Source organism: Abramis brama (assembly GCF_963993115.1).
Source record: "Abramis brama genome assembly, chromosome: 22".
NCBI lineage: Eukaryota > Metazoa > Chordata > Actinopteri > Cypriniformes > Leuciscidae > Abramis > Abramis brama.
In genome coordinates this window covers 20,473,536-20,490,617 of record NC_139984.1, presented here as the reverse complement: position 1 = coordinate 20,490,617, position 17,082 = coordinate 20,473,536, and the positions used below count along the sequence as shown (strand labels likewise).

The window sequence follows — 17,082 nt, the reverse complement described above, 5'->3', positions numbered from 1 at the left end:
ACCAGTAGCAAATTGTGGCTAATTGGCAGTTAAAGCAAAGGCATGAGCCCTTTCTTCCCCAACTTCCTGTTTTAATTGGAAATACGTCAACACATAAATAACAACACTCGTGATTGATTTCATGGGGTCTCTACACAAACAGTTGACGCACTGCATTTGTGAAACCGCATTTCTGTTGGACAGATTCCAGTAAAACGTGTTTGTCTGTTATCAGCTGCTGCATCTCTGGTGGTGAAGGTGTATCCAGAAAGGGTTCAGGTGGCACAGGGAGCCCAAGTCACTCTCAGGTGCCAGGTGTCTGGATATCCACCACACTATTTCTACTGGTCCCGTGAGGATGGACGCCCAATCTCCAGCACAGCAGAGAGACGCAGACAAGGTACTGCCCGGATTCCTAGAAGCAGATCCCTAGTATATCAGTATATATCTCCAGACGTCACAAATGAGTAACCTAGAGCAGTGTTTCTCAACCCTGCTCCTGAAGGACCCCTGATTCAACTTGTCGGCTCATTAGAAGAAACTCCAGGAAGTAAAATGAGTGTGTCAGAAAGAGGAGACTTTCATAATGTGCTGTGTTGGGGGTCCTCCAGGACCAGGGTTGAGAAACACTGCCCTAGAGAAACCAAGCACCAAATACAAGATCAAATGCTCTGTTTCATATTGCATATATCCTTGGTGGATAAGGAAATACCATAATTGCAACCCATCTCAATGGAAAAACAGATCCAATATGGAGGACATTGCAAAATAAATATAGTGAAAATAATTCATTAATGAATACTTCCGTGTTTTTAGGCTTGCATTACCATTTGAAAGTTTGGGGTTGGAAAGATTGTTTTTGAAAAAATTATTTTGCTTACTAATGCTGCATTTATATGATCAAACATACAGGGAAAAAAACAGTAATATTATGAAATATTATATTTAAAATAACTGTGTTCTATTTTAATATATTTTAAAATGTAATTTATTCCTGTGATGGCAAAGCTGAATTTTCAGCATCATTACTCCAGTCTTCGGTGTCACATGATCCTTCAGAAATCATTCTAATATGCTGATTTGCTGCACAAGAAACATTTCAAAAAGTTCAAAAGAACAGCATTTATTTGAAATACAATTTTTTTTGTAACAATGTTAAAATCTTTACTGTTACTATTGATCAATTGAATACTTCCTTGCTGAATAAAAGTATTAATTTCTTTCCAATTATTTTTTTTTTAAATCTTACTGACCCTAAATATTTGAACTGAAGTGTATGTAACACAACTGACAGTACGAGTTTATAATCATGGGAATCCTTTTCATTCCACCCTGCAGGAGAGGAGCTGCATTTCCCCAGTGTTCATCCCAGTGACGCTGCCGTTTACATCTGCACCTGCCGAGACCAGCGCAGCTCCAATACGAGCAAAGCTGAGATTGTTGTTACAAGTTAGTTGTTTTTTATCACCATAAAACACAACTCTATGCCAGTTATTCAAGTCTTTCGCTCTACACTTTAACGCATGACAGCACAAAGTACATTTTGAAATTGGGTTTTTAAAAGTTGCTTTTGTTTTACCCTCAAGATGCTTTTAGATTCAACAAAAATCAAGTTGTGATTGTCCAAGAACATTTTTGTAAATTGTGATAATGTGAGTTGCCAAGTATGTATGAATAATTTGTAATCGGGGCATAAAACTAACTTTTTAAGACCTAACAATGGCCGGTAACTTAAAGTCCGCGTGAACCGGAAGTTGCAAACGACTTTTCTCCAGTGTTGTGACGTATTTCCCAGTGAAAAGGAATATTGAACAGAGGGCAGGGTTTTACTCTAGCGCTCCTCCTCTCCATCTCTCGCTCATAACAGACTAACGGTTTGAGGGGAGTGGTTAAGCGTTTCCCAACCCAAGTCCTCAAACCTACGTCATCAGGGAAGGTCCTCCAATGCAGAGGGGAGGGGCATTTTATCTAAATTGATTAATTAGATCACTTTAATCTAAATTGATTAAAGATTACGAAGCCAAAAAATTTTTTGGTGTGGATTGACTTGCATGGATGAATTGTTCACCACAAAACGATCAATTTAGGCAAACAAAGTAAATATGGTCAATTTTGATTTCATGTGGACTTTAAGAATTTTTTTAAATATTTTGTATTAAAAATAATACATATTTTGGTAGCACTTTATTTTACAGTCCTGTTCCCCATGTACATACTATGTACATATTAAACTATTAATAATAACTATTTACTAACCCTGATCCTACCCCTAAACCTATCCTTAACCCATGTAGTTACCTTATAGTTACAGTACTTTCTTAGTACACGTAAGTGCACATACTGTAAAATAAAGTGCAACCAATATTTTTACCAGCAATGAAGCATAAATTAATGTATTTACAAAAGTTACTCAGTCAAGACCAATGAGTGATTTGTTCTTTGTCTTTTGTTGTTTGATTAACATTAAAAATAGACAGAATCAGGAATATTAGACTGCTGTTAGGAGCTATTGCACTGATCCAGTATACTGTTACACGCGTTTTATTTTTCAACTGTTTACGTTAAGACATAACTGACTAAGGATACTTGCCAAGATTTTGACATAATTTAGTTTGAGTATGTCTGTTCAAGCACAAGAAGACATGAAAGAGAGTTCAATTCAGTATTTCTCACACTGAGAAGCAGATTTCTAGGCTTGCACTTCAGATGTTTATGCACGGAAAACGTCCCACACAGCGCTTAGTTACAAATTGAGTTCCCTTTTGCGTCGTCTTAAGCTTGAATATTTAAATTGGCAAGGCTTAAACTTTCGTGACGATGCAGCACTGGCCCCGCCAACTGTCGTTCACATTTGTCCATGTTCATGTTCTCACAGTTTTGCATTGTTAGAATTCATAAAAAGGTTTCCGGCCAACAAACGATTGACACAGTTTCATATACTCGCTAACGCTGTTTTTTACGCACATTTGGCGCTTGCTGAGTGTTAATTTTAGGCCCTGTTTGTGGCTCCATAGTTTTAGCCAATCAAATTTTTTTCTTATTTAATAATTTTAATTTATACTTTTTTTTTTTTTTTTGCTTTTTGTGGTCACCATTGGTAAAAAGAGAGAAAAAAAACAATCTTATCTCTTCAAACCCCTTTTCCCTCACCAGCCTTACCATCCAAACCTATTGAAGTCTTTATCGAGGAGCCCAAAGCACAGAGTGTGACGGTGGGATCTACAGTGAGCTTCATCTGCACAGCCAAAAGCAAGGTATGAATGTCTTCTGCACACACATCCACTACAGACATAACCTCACCCTTCCTGACTTCTAAAACAGATGGAGAGAGAGAGAGAGAGAGAGAGAGAGCAATATTTGGCTGTAAGTATGAATGACTGTAAGTGAAAATATTTGCGGACATGTGCTTCTCTCATAGCTGCCAGCGTACACCCTGGTTTGGACCCGCAAAGGCAAAGTCAAGCTGCCTAACCGAGCCATGGATTTCAATGGAATCCTGACCATTCAGAACGTGCAGCCTGAGGACGCAGGCAACTATGTTTGCACAGGTTCCAATATGTTAGGCATGGATGAGGGCACAGCTCTCCTCTATGTCCCAGGTTGGTGATGGCACCTCATCCTCTAAACCTCCCTGCCTTCTAGTTTTTCAGTCTTTCTCAAGCTGCATGTCTCTTTGCTTACCTCAGTCTTTGCCCTATTGTTTTGTCCATTGTGTTGTTTGTGCCAAATTCTGCTTTGCCTTTGGACAACAGCATGGCTAACCCTTCTTTTTGTGTTTAAATTATTGCGTTAATCAAAAATTAGCTTTTTGATTTACTTGCTGAGTTTTCTGTTTGTTTCTTTCCACTTACATAATGGCTTTTCGTGTGGGCCAATGTAAAATCTTTACGCCAGACAAAATTATACAGCTTGTGAATGGTTAAGAAAAGCAAAACTCAGATATATCAAATTTTGTCAATCAAGACTAATCCAGCACCTGAAATTATTTATTTTTCTCAATACAAATTCATGATCATTTCTTTTTTTCCATCATGGCTGTTGCAAGCTAATATCTTGAGCAAAATGTATATTTTTAAGCCTTTTTTGGTTATGAGTATTGGAAATTTTGCTCTTCTATATTCTTTTTTAATTAGGACAACTCATAAATTCCCATAATTATTTTTTGTTGTTGTTATGTGACTCACATATTAAAGCAAACAGATCACCTGTAGTGACTCCCCTGAAGACTGACGGCAAGTTTAGTCATATTAAACGTTTGATTTAAATTTTTTCAATTTATAATATTGTGCTATTGTACAATAAAACATGAGCACAACAAATGTTGTGTGAATTGTTCATTAATCTATTTAAATGTAAATTGTTGAATTAAATTCAGTGCTACATTTTACGTTAAAATGATTTAGATAGAAATGCTAATTTGTACATTGCTATTATTCATGAAACATAAGAACAAATTTCTGTGTAAAATCTTTTTTTGTCAAATATTTTACACAAATAGTCACATTGAATTGAATACTAAAATACATTAAAGTGGATTTATGTACAATTTGCACAGAAATTCATTCTTCTTGTGTTTAATGAATAAGGCCAATCATTTTTCTAACCTCCAGTCTCATATGCATCTTGTTCATGCGTAGTGTTCTTAGTAGTGGTCAGTGAAATCAGCTGCTGGTGTAATTGGGTGTTGTCATGGTGGTGGTTCTGTGTCAGTCTTCTCACTAGCGGGGGATTTTTGTCTTAATTTCTGAGCATGTTTACTGTCATTTCCCTCCTGAGGTGGTCTTTTGGGGTTTATGGTTTATGAGGTAGGGAGGTGTCGTAATTGTAGAAACTGGGACCCGTCTGCCAAAAGGACTGCAAGTGCAATCCCGTTCCCGACTCCAAGATGTGATTCCATCTCTATTTTGTAATGGAAATGTTTTTCAAATTTGTATTTGAAAATGGTGCTATTAATAGTGCAGTAGTTTGAATGTTGACTTTATCCATGAGTGTCATATTTTCCATTTCAAGTTGCTTCAGACAGGTTTTGTACTGTTCTAAACTCTTCAGTTATATTTAGTAGTAGTATTAAATAAAGACATTTCATAGATAATGACTCCCAAATGTTGCCAACAGTGATATTGTTTAGAACATATTTATTTTGACTTGTTTGACAAACTACTGTAAAATAAAATAACGGCTTACGTTTACAAACACAGCGAGTGATATGGCTGAAAGGATGTTTATGCTGACTTTAAGGTTGTATGTGTATGAAATAACAGACTTCATACATTTGTTTCATGCTTTTGTGTTTTTGTATTGTTTTTGTTCTTATTCATTATCTATTTCATTATCTGTACACTACAGGGTGGGCCATTTATATGGATACACCGTAATAACATGGGAATGGTTGGTGATATTAAAGTCCTGTTTGTGGCACATTAGTATATGTGAGGGGGCAAACTCCTCAAGATGGGTGGTGTGTACTAATATATACTAATGTGCCACAAACAGGACTTTAATATCACCAACCATTCCCATGTTATTACGGTGTATCCATATAAATGGCCCACCCTGTAGAATGGTGCTTTATAACTTGTTCTTTATTTCTTTTTAATTAAGCATATAGGTGAATATCAGTTATTTCCTTAAAGCAATATTTAATTTTGTACATTTTTGAAATGGTGCTGCATCTTGAGAAAAGATTTTCTCTTTACATTATGATTCCATTGTATTTTATTTGTCTAAACTGTGAAATGTATGTGCAAATTATTCTTTAAATGGTGAACATATTAAAAGAATAACAGGTAAAACACAATCGCTTTATGGAATGAAACTGAAACTAAAATCCTAAGGTAGGCTTCTATCAATCACAAGCTGTATTTAAAAAAAAAAAATATATATATATATAAGTGTTTATGCCGAGGTAAAGCTTTTACATGTGATGTGTTCTAATACTAACCTGCATGCTTTGAGTTTTTGTCTGAGTGCTGTTTCCTCCACTACTCTTTTAATTATACAGAGAGTGCTTACCTTACACTCAGTTTAAAATGTCTTCTAAATGTGCATTGATTTTTCAATAGGAAAACTCAGTGCCCTCATTGATTCTTAATGGGGCGAACTATTGCTTGGCATTTTACAGCAATTATTAATCAACTTTTCCACCATTGACTGTAATCTCACATACTGTAACAGGTTCTGTAAATATATGATACTGGAGCATAATGGTGTATTTGGGAAGAACTTAATTTGCATTACTAAAAAGCCAATGAGAAGCTTCCTTGTACAAAAAAAGCTTTATGTACTGAATATATCAGTCAAAAGTACTGATATAAAAGGTAAAATTATTATGAGTATCATAACTGAGAAATTATTTTTTTCTGTTTTGAAATGTTTTTAGATTTGACGAATACTGGTGTAATTAGCATGAATGATATCAACCTCAGGCATTTTGAGAGACATTGGTAAAGCTGCCTGTTAAAACTTGTTTTATTTCCATGGAAATATAATATGTAAGCTTGTTGAAACCTATCTAGAGACACCTATCTAGGTGAGAATAATTTAGTCCCCACCCATCAAAGTAATTAAAGTATAATTTCACGGCACCAGCAACACAATAAAAGTGTTATTTTAACACAGAACAAACAAAAGTTCTGCAGCTTCTGAGAAGTTTTTGAGTTGAGTGGCATATGCTTTAAATCACATTGAAATGCTTGGGGTCACCAGTGCGCCACTCTCACAAAACCTTCTGGAGTCTCACTTGACAGTATCTACCTGTCCATCATTCACAGAGGCTTCTCAGTCACAGATGTTTTTCACAGCCTATGAGATGTTTGAAGGACATAGAAAGCGTAAGTCCACATGGTTCTCTCCCTCCAGGCCTGGAGGGACCCGTTTTTTTTACGCATGCAATCTTCTCGGCCTGCATGCTTTTACCATATCAAGTAGTGCCCTGGTACAACCTACAAACCACAAGCACAGTGCTATTATGTCACAAAAATAGCTTTGTAACCACCAATTTTTTGTTATTTGAAATATTAATCCTGTTCATGGACACATTTTCCCCATATACAGGTTGTTGAGTTGTACACATGAGCAGTACTTGATCTGGCTAAGCTTTCATGGCCCATATGGGTCTATTGAAACAGGGAAGCTGCATGTTTGCACAAATGGGGACTTCTCTCTGTTGCTGAAGTGTCTTGTATGATTCTTATTTTATTAGTAATTAAAGTCTAACACGGAGATGTCTTGGTACTCAAGACCAGTTCAGTATCAGATTGGTTAGGTTGTTCTCCAAAATGCATGTTATATGTGACCAAACCAACAAACATCACACTTGTTGCCTAACAGAGAGGGGTTCCCAACACATTTCATCAGCCCAGTATCATCATTTTGATATGCAAGACTATGTTGAGGTATATAGGATACCAAACAACATCCATTGTTCTTCAAAGATCATACTGTGACTCATTCATAATTATCATCAGCCATGCATACATTTCCAGTGCACTGACCTTGGCTCTCTCAATCTTGTGTTAAGAGCAATTTATACAACTGTATATACACTGTATATATATATAAAAGATGGTTTCACCATAGTATGCATTTACATAATTTTTGATAATTAATGGATGAGAGGGTGGGTAGATGAATAGATGGGTATGGTAAACAGCATATATGAGCACGTGGGTGGATGGATGGATTGGTAGAGAAATGGTTTATAGTTGAGGGGTAGATAGAAATGGGAGATAGAGGGGGTACAGGTAGGTGGATATTGTAGATAGATGAGTAGATGGCTGTGTAGATCAATAGATGGATGTGGTAGACAGGATATATGAGCACATGGGTGGATAGATGGATTGGTAGAGGAATGGTTGATAGTTGAGGGGTAGATAGAAACTAGGTAGGGGGGGTACAGGTAGGTGGATATGAGTAGATGGCTGTGTAGAAGGATAAAGAGATGGGGGTTTGTAAAGACAAATACAGTTACTGATATAGTTGGGAGCGAAGATAGCTAAATGAGGTGAGTGGGTAGATAAGTAGATGGGTAGATAAGTAGATGGCTAGATGTTTGGCTAGATGTGTAGACCGAGAGATGAGTTGGTAGATACATGAGCAGATAGGTGGATAGACAGCTAAATGTTTGGGTGGACAAATAGACTGAGAGGTGGGTGGGTAGATAGATGAGTAGACTGATAGATAGGTGGGAAGACAGCTAGATGTATGGATAGATAAAGTAGGTGGATAGATGGTGCAGATTGATGTTGAAAAATAGATGGCTGGGTGGGTAGATAGGAAAGTGCTGTAAATGGTTAGGAAGACAAAATGATAGTTGAGTGGGTAGATGGATAACTGTAGATAGGTGGATAGATATTGGGTAAGTAGACCACTATGTGGTTGGGTCAATACATAGATGAGAAGACAGATGGCTGGGTAGATAGATGGATGGGTAGATGGATGCAGTAGATATACAGTATAGATGGGTGAGTACGTAGATCTCAAAATGCATAGAATTAAAAGTATTTTTTTGAGTTATGGACCAAAATAGGAACTCCATCCAGGAGCCCATCATGGAAAAAACCAACGCTCTAAATGCCAGGACAGCTAAATGAGCACTGTTCAGTCACTGAGAAGCAGACCGGAGCTTAACACAGAGCTTACACAGACCAGTAGTCCGCCCTAGTTGGTGAAAGAAAGCTTTCTTTTGCTCTGTTGCCCTGGAATCCATGTAGATCGAGGGCTTGGCATCCAACCAAGTTGGCACAGACAGCAGTGAGGGCCTCGCCCTGCCAAGCCCTGTCTGCCACTTCTCATCTCCTCAAGCTGGCTGCCACGAGACATGACTTGACCATCAGCTCTGGCAGCCAGACACATGCTGCATACGCTGTCACACCACTATCACTTCATGAACGCTCTCACAAACAGACCTTTCTTACTGTAAATTATGTAAACTCTTTTCTCACATTTCACCCATTTGGCTTTTTTGTATTTTAGTGCTCATAATAAAGACCATAAAGCAAGATTTAAAAAGATTAGCATGACCGTTTAGACCATGATTGAAAAAATCATTCCACTGAAAATGTTCTTGACCACTTCCGTCATTGAGAGAGGGTGAGGTCTGTTCTGAATGGGTAATGAATGGTACTCCAGTTTGGAGTGCCCTACTCCTGTCCGTAATTAACTGGTTTCTACCTCACTGTAGCTACTGAAGGGTCCCAGCCGGTGGCCACAGTCAATCCACCTGTGCTGACAGTCCAACAGGGCCAGCGGGTAGAGTTCCGCTGCTCAGTGACCGGCAACCCCACCCCTGCTGTGGAATGGATAGGTGAGCCAATATTCCTTTGAGAAAACGAATGCATATATTAATACGTGGTCACCATGGTCATGTCAAGTAGGACATGTTTGACATCTTATGTTGGTCCTGAAACAACATTCGTGGTAAACTTTTACAAAGACAACTTATTATGTAATTAAAACACTTTTTGTGTGAAATTAATACAATGTTTCTGCACACTTAATTGCATGTTATTTGCAATTAAATGAAAATAGTTCAGTTAAACTTAAAAGTGCTTTTGACCCACTCATGTACATATTTTGTATGTAAATATACTGCTGAATGTGCTGACAAGCATTTTATGGTAAATTAAATATCCTTTATAATTTATATAGAAAAGTTTGTTTAAATATATTTGTAATTGCACATTATGATGAAGTTGCAAATTAAACATATTTACTAACACAACAGTTAAAATTATAATCAGGTACTTACATGTGCTTTTAGTGTATTAGTCAACACATCAAAATAAGTGTACTTTAAAGCATGACAAAAGATGATAAACGCATGATTTCACATTTTATTTGGACATCATTAGAAATTGTGCTTTTTAAGTCTACCAAAGTGTTAAGAAACATAGCCATGACAGTGTATTCTCTTTCAGTACACTTAAGTGGCCTTTTATTTCATTATATTATCTTGAATTTAATTAAAAATATACTTTTAAGACTTAAAATACAGTAAGTGCACAGTCAATGCAATTAAGCACACTTCTTTTTCACAAGGAGACTGAATGTTTTGAGAAGAAGCCTAAAAAAAATTGGGTTTTCTTTCCCTAATCCCTAAAATCAGATTGATCATTTAGAATGTTGTCCAGCAAGGATGTTGATTTAAGAATATGTCCTTATTTAAAATAGTTTGTTGATGGTGTGTCATGTATACACGCATCACATCAACCATTCCTTCAAATGACTCCTGGAAATCCGTCTTATAATATGTTTTTTTTTTTTTTTTCAGGAGGTTTCGGGAAACAAATCAGCTCAAAAGCCGTCGTTCGTAACGGGCTGCTGACCATCCCGTCTGTGGATCGCTCGGATGAGGGCGAGTACATCTGCAAGGCCCTGAACACGCATGGCGAGCACACAGCCCGAGGAGTTCTACGTGTTCAAAGTACATGTCCTACACAGGAATATTTCAAGATTTATAGTGTAACAAGTTCCTGAATATGGTGAGTGAGTTCTTCTCTACTTTTTAACTGATGTTTCAGGTACAAGTCAACCTCACGGTCTGCCAAACGTTCAAGTGAGCCCTCCGCGGGTGGAAATTCACGAGGGTGAGACTTTACGGTTGTACTGCAGGGCCGTTGGCAGTCCCACCCCTGCCCTCACATGGAAGAAGAGAGGTGGTTCACTGCCTCCACAGGTGAGAAACAGATTCCTCCTGTTGTCATTTATCCTATTACTCAATTACGATTTTTAGGGTTGTGACATTGGTCATATTTTGCCTTGTTTTTTCCTTCCTTTGAGTTTTTCTTTCTGTTTCATCCTGTGTCTTGGTGTTTGTTCAGGCAATTCCTTCTCACGGTTTCCATCAGTTTAAAAGCAACAGTCTCGATGTGTTACAGAGACGTATTGAGGAGCTACAGGTCTGTCCATCTGTCTGATGTCTGTCTCACGCGTCCCATCCCACCTGTCTCGCTTCACTCACCCTCACCAAAATCTGTGAACTAACTGCATGATAATTTATTTATTCATGTGACATCATTAGATTTTTAGCACAGAAATAATCATTACAGATTACTTCTGTTAGTACAAACAGATCTTAGTATGCATAGTTAACTGAATGTGCTGGTTATAGTTCTCGAGGCGTACAGCATATGCAGTCTGGTACAAAAGTCGACATTGCTTCAAAATTCAAAGTCTGAACCTGGAAATAAACTGAAAACAAGTGGTCCTGTCATTAAAGCAAAGACAGGACAAACCAAAGAGTGAAATTCATTTAAATTTTACAATGAAACTTTTCAGTCAAATTGTTATCCTGATAAAAATGTATTTAAATTGGAAAAATTGCTAAATAAAAAGCCAAACAGAAGCAATATCTCAATCGGACCCATTCCTCTGAACCTCACTGTACATGCTTTTGCACCGTTAGATTTGGGTTATTCGAGATATGAGACATGGATGACCTGTCCAATGCCGCTGGAGGGCTTTGGTGTCTTGCGTACCTTGTGTCTTTGTGGGCTGGTTTGTTCTGCCTAAGAGCATTGCTGCATTGTGTCAGCTTTTCCCAGGGTGTGCTCAGGTCTTCCGTGCGGCCATGCAGAAATTCTGTGTGCTCTAGCAAATGGGCCGCTTTGAAAATTTGTGAATGGTTTCAGACACTCATTCAACCAAGCCTGCCCCATCCCAGCTCTACTGCTGCCACGCTTCACTAGATCAGAGTTAAGCGGCTTTGCTCCTGGATATAAAACATCACCCCCTCCCCTCTGAATACAGTTGTGTAGTTTACAGATGTAACTTAGAGTTTTAGAGTTTCTTTGCCATTAGTTATACACATATACATTCATGAATCTGAATCATCTATCCACTGTTATTTTGCAATGCAAAAGTAAGCTATTTTCTGTGAATATGCAAGACTTCTGAGATAACTAGAAGAATAAGAGCCCAATCTTCTGGTTCTGTGTATCTAGCACAAGTTTTCATTTTGCGACCTCTTTATACAGTATAACGGACCGTTTTTTTGTACAGCTGGAAGCGGATGACAGCCGAAATGTTTCACACCCGCTCTTACATTAAAAATAAGGTGGATAAATCCTTATAAAACTGAGAAAGTGTTAATATGTTTACTTTTTAAGGTTGATTTGCTGTTCTGGATAAGTATGTAGATGTTGTGTAGCCGCTAGCTGCTTTAACTGTCCACTGTTACTATGTGTCTTGTTTTGTGAAATAATCAGCCTCACCAACGCCATTAATCAATTACAGGTAATGGCAGTTTAATAATCTGCTCATATAGACCTGTAGCACCATAAATGTAACACCCATAATTAATAACAATGTTATGAGGCGTGAAAAATTACACCGTGCCTTAACCAGATGCGCCAAGCTTCAACCAATTTACATTACATTTTTCCAGGCGTTTGACGTTTCTGTGGTGTCGTGGCGGGTAGCCCTGCCCACAATGGAACCTCATTTGGATATTTGGAGGATATTTGGAATGCTCATTTCAAAATACTACTATTTGGATTTGGATACTATTTAGGATGGATAGTATGCGATTTGGGACGCAGCATGACAGTGTATCCAAGTTAAACGGCTTTTTGAACAAGAAAAAATGTAGGGCGGGACTTGATTTTGTCCATTGGGAATTGATTTGATCATTGTGGTTTGCTGTTGCTGTGGTCTCATGTGAGCTTGTCCCACCCTCGTGCCGAAAAACACATCATCAGAGAAGAGGGAGGGGAAACTATTTTGATTAAAGATTACGAGGGCACATGCATTTTAAGAAAAGTAATGATGAGCACATATAAATCATTTAAATTTGAATAAATACTGCAATATTCCATGAAAAAAAATAAAAGAATTGATTTCAGGGTGACTTTAATCATCAAACATAGAGGATGTGAGACTGATTGTGGAAGTTTAGAATCGGATATTATACACTGTAAACGGTAAAACTATTTGTTAAAAATAAAACAATTCCATGAAAAATATTGAATAGTGAATTGTCACTGAAGTCTGAAGTTTGTGTTTTGCTATTGTCAGCTGCAGCGCGTTGTGAGTGCGAGAACATGAGAGAACTGATCTGATTGGCTACTTTTGTGAGTGATTGTGTCTCGTCATGATGCCTTTTTTCATTTTTTCCCGCGTTCAGTTTGCTGCTAGTCTTGGTCTGGACACGGTGATAGCCTCATAACAAAAATCATGTAAATTACTAAAATGCTAAACAATAAAACTATTTTTTAAAAGTGTATTTGCAGGAAATTTATGAATGTATTTAAACTGTATTATTTAGTGTAATGTGAGTCTTCCCAATGCAAGGTAAGTAATGAGTACAAAACTTGTCTTCTGTTGTTGATTTTGATGTTTATTCCGCTACCACTGTACTACAAACACACTTTGTTGATGTTATTTATTTATTATATTTAGCACTTTTTACAATGTACATTATTTCAAAGCAACTTTACACAGAAAAAAATGTGCATTGCAGTAATAATTTCTAAAATGGTCCTGAAATATCCGTATATGCATATCCCCCTCAGGCCCGTATGGAGCGCACTGACATCGGCACTCTCGTCGTACCCAATATCAGGTCATCTGATGCAGGCACATATTTCTGTGTTGGAACCAACACTGTTGGTTCCTCAGAAGCTTATATTGAGGTCTTTGTTAAAAGAGGTGAGGCAAAGCATCAAACTAATTTAACACTAACGTTTTTTATAGGATATAATTTTAATATTGTCCTCTCGCATTGATCAGGTGAAATCATCCCCTCTGGAGTCACCATCCAACCCTCTATTGCTTCAGTAATTGAGGGAGAGACTCTAGATCTCAACTGCATCGTTCCAGGAACCTCTCCTGCATCTGTCAAATGGGAAAGGGCAGGTGGACCGCTGTCATCTAATCATCAGGTTTATCTCCGTCCATTATTAAGCATATTTGATTTATGTGATCTCATAAGTATCTGCGTCATTAGATTTCTGAGCCACGTGCTTAATATATGAACCATACGTGTGCTTGCAAGGTGCTGGGGACTCAGCTGCGGATCCTGCAGGCCTCTCTAGATGACACTGGTGAATATATCTGTCAGGTGGAGACCGGCCCACCCCCTCGCCAGGCTTCTGTCTCTGTGTCTGTGACCTCCAGCGCCTCCCGTAAGTCCTCTTCATTGATGACAAACAGGAGTGTGTCAATGTCCATCAAGAACTGCATTAATCAAACGCTATTATTTAGGCAGAGGCTGTTTCATAATGTGTCGCCTTGACTCGCCTATCCTCGTCTATCCTCGTATTTTGGTTTTCCGTGAATTGTGTCAAAAGATAACTTATTTTTCAAGACTATTCTTCTCTTAATGTGTCCCAGTGACTGTCAGAAATTAATTTCAGTTTTATGTTTTACATTTATGAGGTAATGTTATGCCAAATTCTGAACCATTATAACTGTTACTTATAAAACCAAATCAACATCAAATTTATAATTATCTGATATAATGCATAAGATATCATAACACAATAAACAATCAGAGAGAAATAATTGTAAGTAATTGGCCGTTGCCTAGTTGGCCGTTGTTTTAGATTATACAGCTACTGTATGTATATTGATATAGTTATTGTTGGGAGTGCTTTCTTTACATTCTGTATTTTTAAGGCTGATTGTGTTCTTCATCAAATATGACTTTATTTGCTACACATTCAACAGTGAATCCAGAACTAATATGACAGGAAGAGGTCATTACTGAAGTACTAAAAGCATAACTAAACAAATCAGAAGACTGCACAATGTACAACAGGCAGTCCATATTGTGTGCAATATTTGCTCACTGTTTTTTGTGGTGTGATTTTGGAGTAGGCCTACAGAGCCCCATTATCTCCATTGAGCCACATAGCGCAGCAGTGAAGCAGGGCGAGTCGGCGAGCTTCAGGTGCCGGGTTCACAGCGGAGCCCAGCCGGTGCGCTTGGAGTGGAAACCCACCAACAACCAGCCTCTTTCAGGTACACTGCTGCAATTCACTGTTATGTCAGTGTAATTAAAAAGATGATACCTGAATATTAATGATTTTGCTTATGTTTTTTTTTGTTCATTAGATAACGTGAAGCTTGGTCCCGACAATTCTGTCATGACCATTACCAATGCCCAGGCCAAAAACCAGGGCACCTATCGCTGTGTGGCCAGCAACTTGTTCGGAATGACTCACAGCATTGTGTCGCTCATTGTGAGAGGTATAGCAACATTTAAAGCAATTTTCAAAAGAAAAGATGGTAGGAGGGGCACTAGAGGTTTTTGGAAAACCAGTTTGGAAACGAGCATTATTGCTATTTCATTTGGTGTGAACCATTTTCTGAATATTTCTGTTCAGATATTTTTGTTGCTCCATTCTCTTATACTTTTGTGTGATTTCATTCTTAGAATCTCCTAAGGCTGTAGTGACCCCTGCAGGACCGGTGCGAGTCAGGGTCGGCGATCCCATCAATCTCGAATGCCAGGCCGCTGGAGAGCCAAGACCCTCTGTGAGATGGCACAGATTGGACAACAACCGCAGGACGATGCTGAGCAGCCCTGTGCCTGCCGATACCAGTGCTGTCATGCAGGTTATGGGCTGTTTGTAGTCAAGCCGTTGTTGTTTACAGAATCAATTGCCTCTGTATGTTAATCAGAGAGTTTCATTCTATGTTCAGGTCTTAGTTGCACGGCCAGAAGACAGTGGCACATATGTGTGCATAGCACAGAATAACCAGGGCACGACTGAGACTCGTGTAGAGGTGTTTGTAGAAGGAGGGGCTCGGGTGCCAACTGTTCCCCGTGCCAGCGTCCGTGAGCCTTTGACAGTTGTGGTAGAAGGGTCAACTGCCACACTTCATTGTGATGCCCATGGTAGGTGCAACCGTAGGCAGCATTTGACAGTTATGATGGTTAAAACCCATAAATACATCTAAATTAAAGAGTGTGCCTTAAAGCTCTTGCATCTTACCTAAAGGATTCCCAAAGCCTACAATCACATGGTCTAAAGAACGGTCTTCTCTGCCTTGGAGACACAAGATAGTCGACAACAGCCTGGTCTTACCTAATGTGGGCCGTCAGGACTCTGGTCAATATGTCTGCAATGCCACTAACCACATGGGCACCAGTGAAGTCACCATCATGCTGGAAGTCGACAGTGAGCTTTATTCATTTATAGAGATGATCATTTGTATTCCTTGTTCACCTGATGCACATATACAAACATTATTATTTTACACTTCAAAATAATATTATGCTTTGTTTTCAAGTAAAAATATCCCTCAAACCAAATACACGTACTTGAAGCAAAATCATATACTGTATTTAGACTTAAGAGAATAAATATTGAAAATCATATATCATGCATGCCACAATTTTGGAGACCATGTCAAACATTTAAATATTTATCATCACTTTTTTTGTTTGTTTGTTTGTCCTGTAGATAACGTAAAGATTAGTCCAGACAGTTCTGTCATGATCATTACCAATGCCCAGGCCAAAAAACAGTGCACCTATCACTGTGTGGCACATATTAATAATAAATAAATAATAATAAATAATAAATAAATAATATTCTCATTCAATATTTGGTCTTGTTTGCCAGAAAAACAAATCTAAACACATAAACACACATAATTGTACATAATTTTAACATTTCTTGAGATATTAATACTTTTACGATAATATATTTGGAATGAATTTATTATCATTTTTAATGGGCAAACTTTTTTTTCCTGTTTTATGCATAAACCTTACCTCATGTGAGATTTAAACTTGATGCCAGTTGGGGAAATACACTAAAATCCTCAAAAAAAAGAAAAGAAATTATCTTACACACTTTTACTTTTAAGTACAGTACTTGTAATTTTTTTAGATAAACAAGTTCATTTATTTTGATTTATTTTGCTTTAGTTTAGATATTTATACTGGAATACATAACCTTTTTTTTCTTTTCTTACATTTTAGCTGCTGTCCAAATTCCACAAACAAGTGTGAAGCATGTTTTCCTGTTCTTGTAAAGCTCTCTAACGCCCGTTTCACACATACTCTGGTGCGTGTTACCGGTGCGTATGCGGTGCAGGAGCAGCACGCGCTATAGTGCTTTCACATGCGTTTGCAGTGCGTAACTGATCCGC

At 37.9% G+C, this 17,082-nt stretch overlaps 1 protein-coding gene across 20 annotated transcripts in view; it reads left to right on the top strand.

Annotated features, from left to right (window-relative positions):
• hspg2 (heparan sulfate proteoglycan 2) overlaps nt 1–17,082 on the top strand; it is a 109,952-nt gene that overhangs the window by 74,999 nt on the left and 17,871 nt on the right. For 17 of the 20 annotated variants that reach the window (XM_084099949.1, XM_084099948.1, XM_084099951.1 and 14 more), the window contains 17 exons: nt 215–379; nt 1,318–1,428; nt 3,133–3,233; nt 3,398–3,578; nt 6,750–6,809; nt 9,161–9,283; nt 10,250–10,402; nt 10,500–10,654; nt 10,800–10,877; nt 13,491–13,626; nt 13,708–13,859; nt 13,973–14,102; nt 14,797–14,940; nt 15,034–15,168; nt 15,356–15,537; nt 15,625–15,820; nt 15,924–16,103. In XM_084099949.1, the coding sequence (XP_083956075.1) occupies nt 215–379; nt 1,318–1,428; nt 3,133–3,233; nt 3,398–3,578; nt 6,750–6,809; nt 9,161–9,283; nt 10,250–10,402; nt 10,500–10,654; nt 10,800–10,877; nt 13,491–13,626; nt 13,708–13,859; nt 13,973–14,102; nt 14,797–14,940; nt 15,034–15,168; nt 15,356–15,537; nt 15,625–15,820; nt 15,924–16,103 (2,382 nt within the window). The remainder of the gene's footprint in view (nt 1–214; nt 380–1,317; nt 1,429–3,132; nt 3,234–3,397; nt 3,579–6,749; nt 6,810–9,160; nt 9,284–10,249; nt 10,403–10,499; nt 10,655–10,799; nt 10,878–13,490; nt 13,627–13,707; nt 13,860–13,972; nt 14,103–14,796; nt 14,941–15,033; nt 15,169–15,355; nt 15,538–15,624; nt 15,821–15,923; nt 16,104–17,082) is intronic. The other 3 variants (XM_084099952.1, XM_084099947.1, XM_084099944.1) reach the window with 2 other exon arrangements.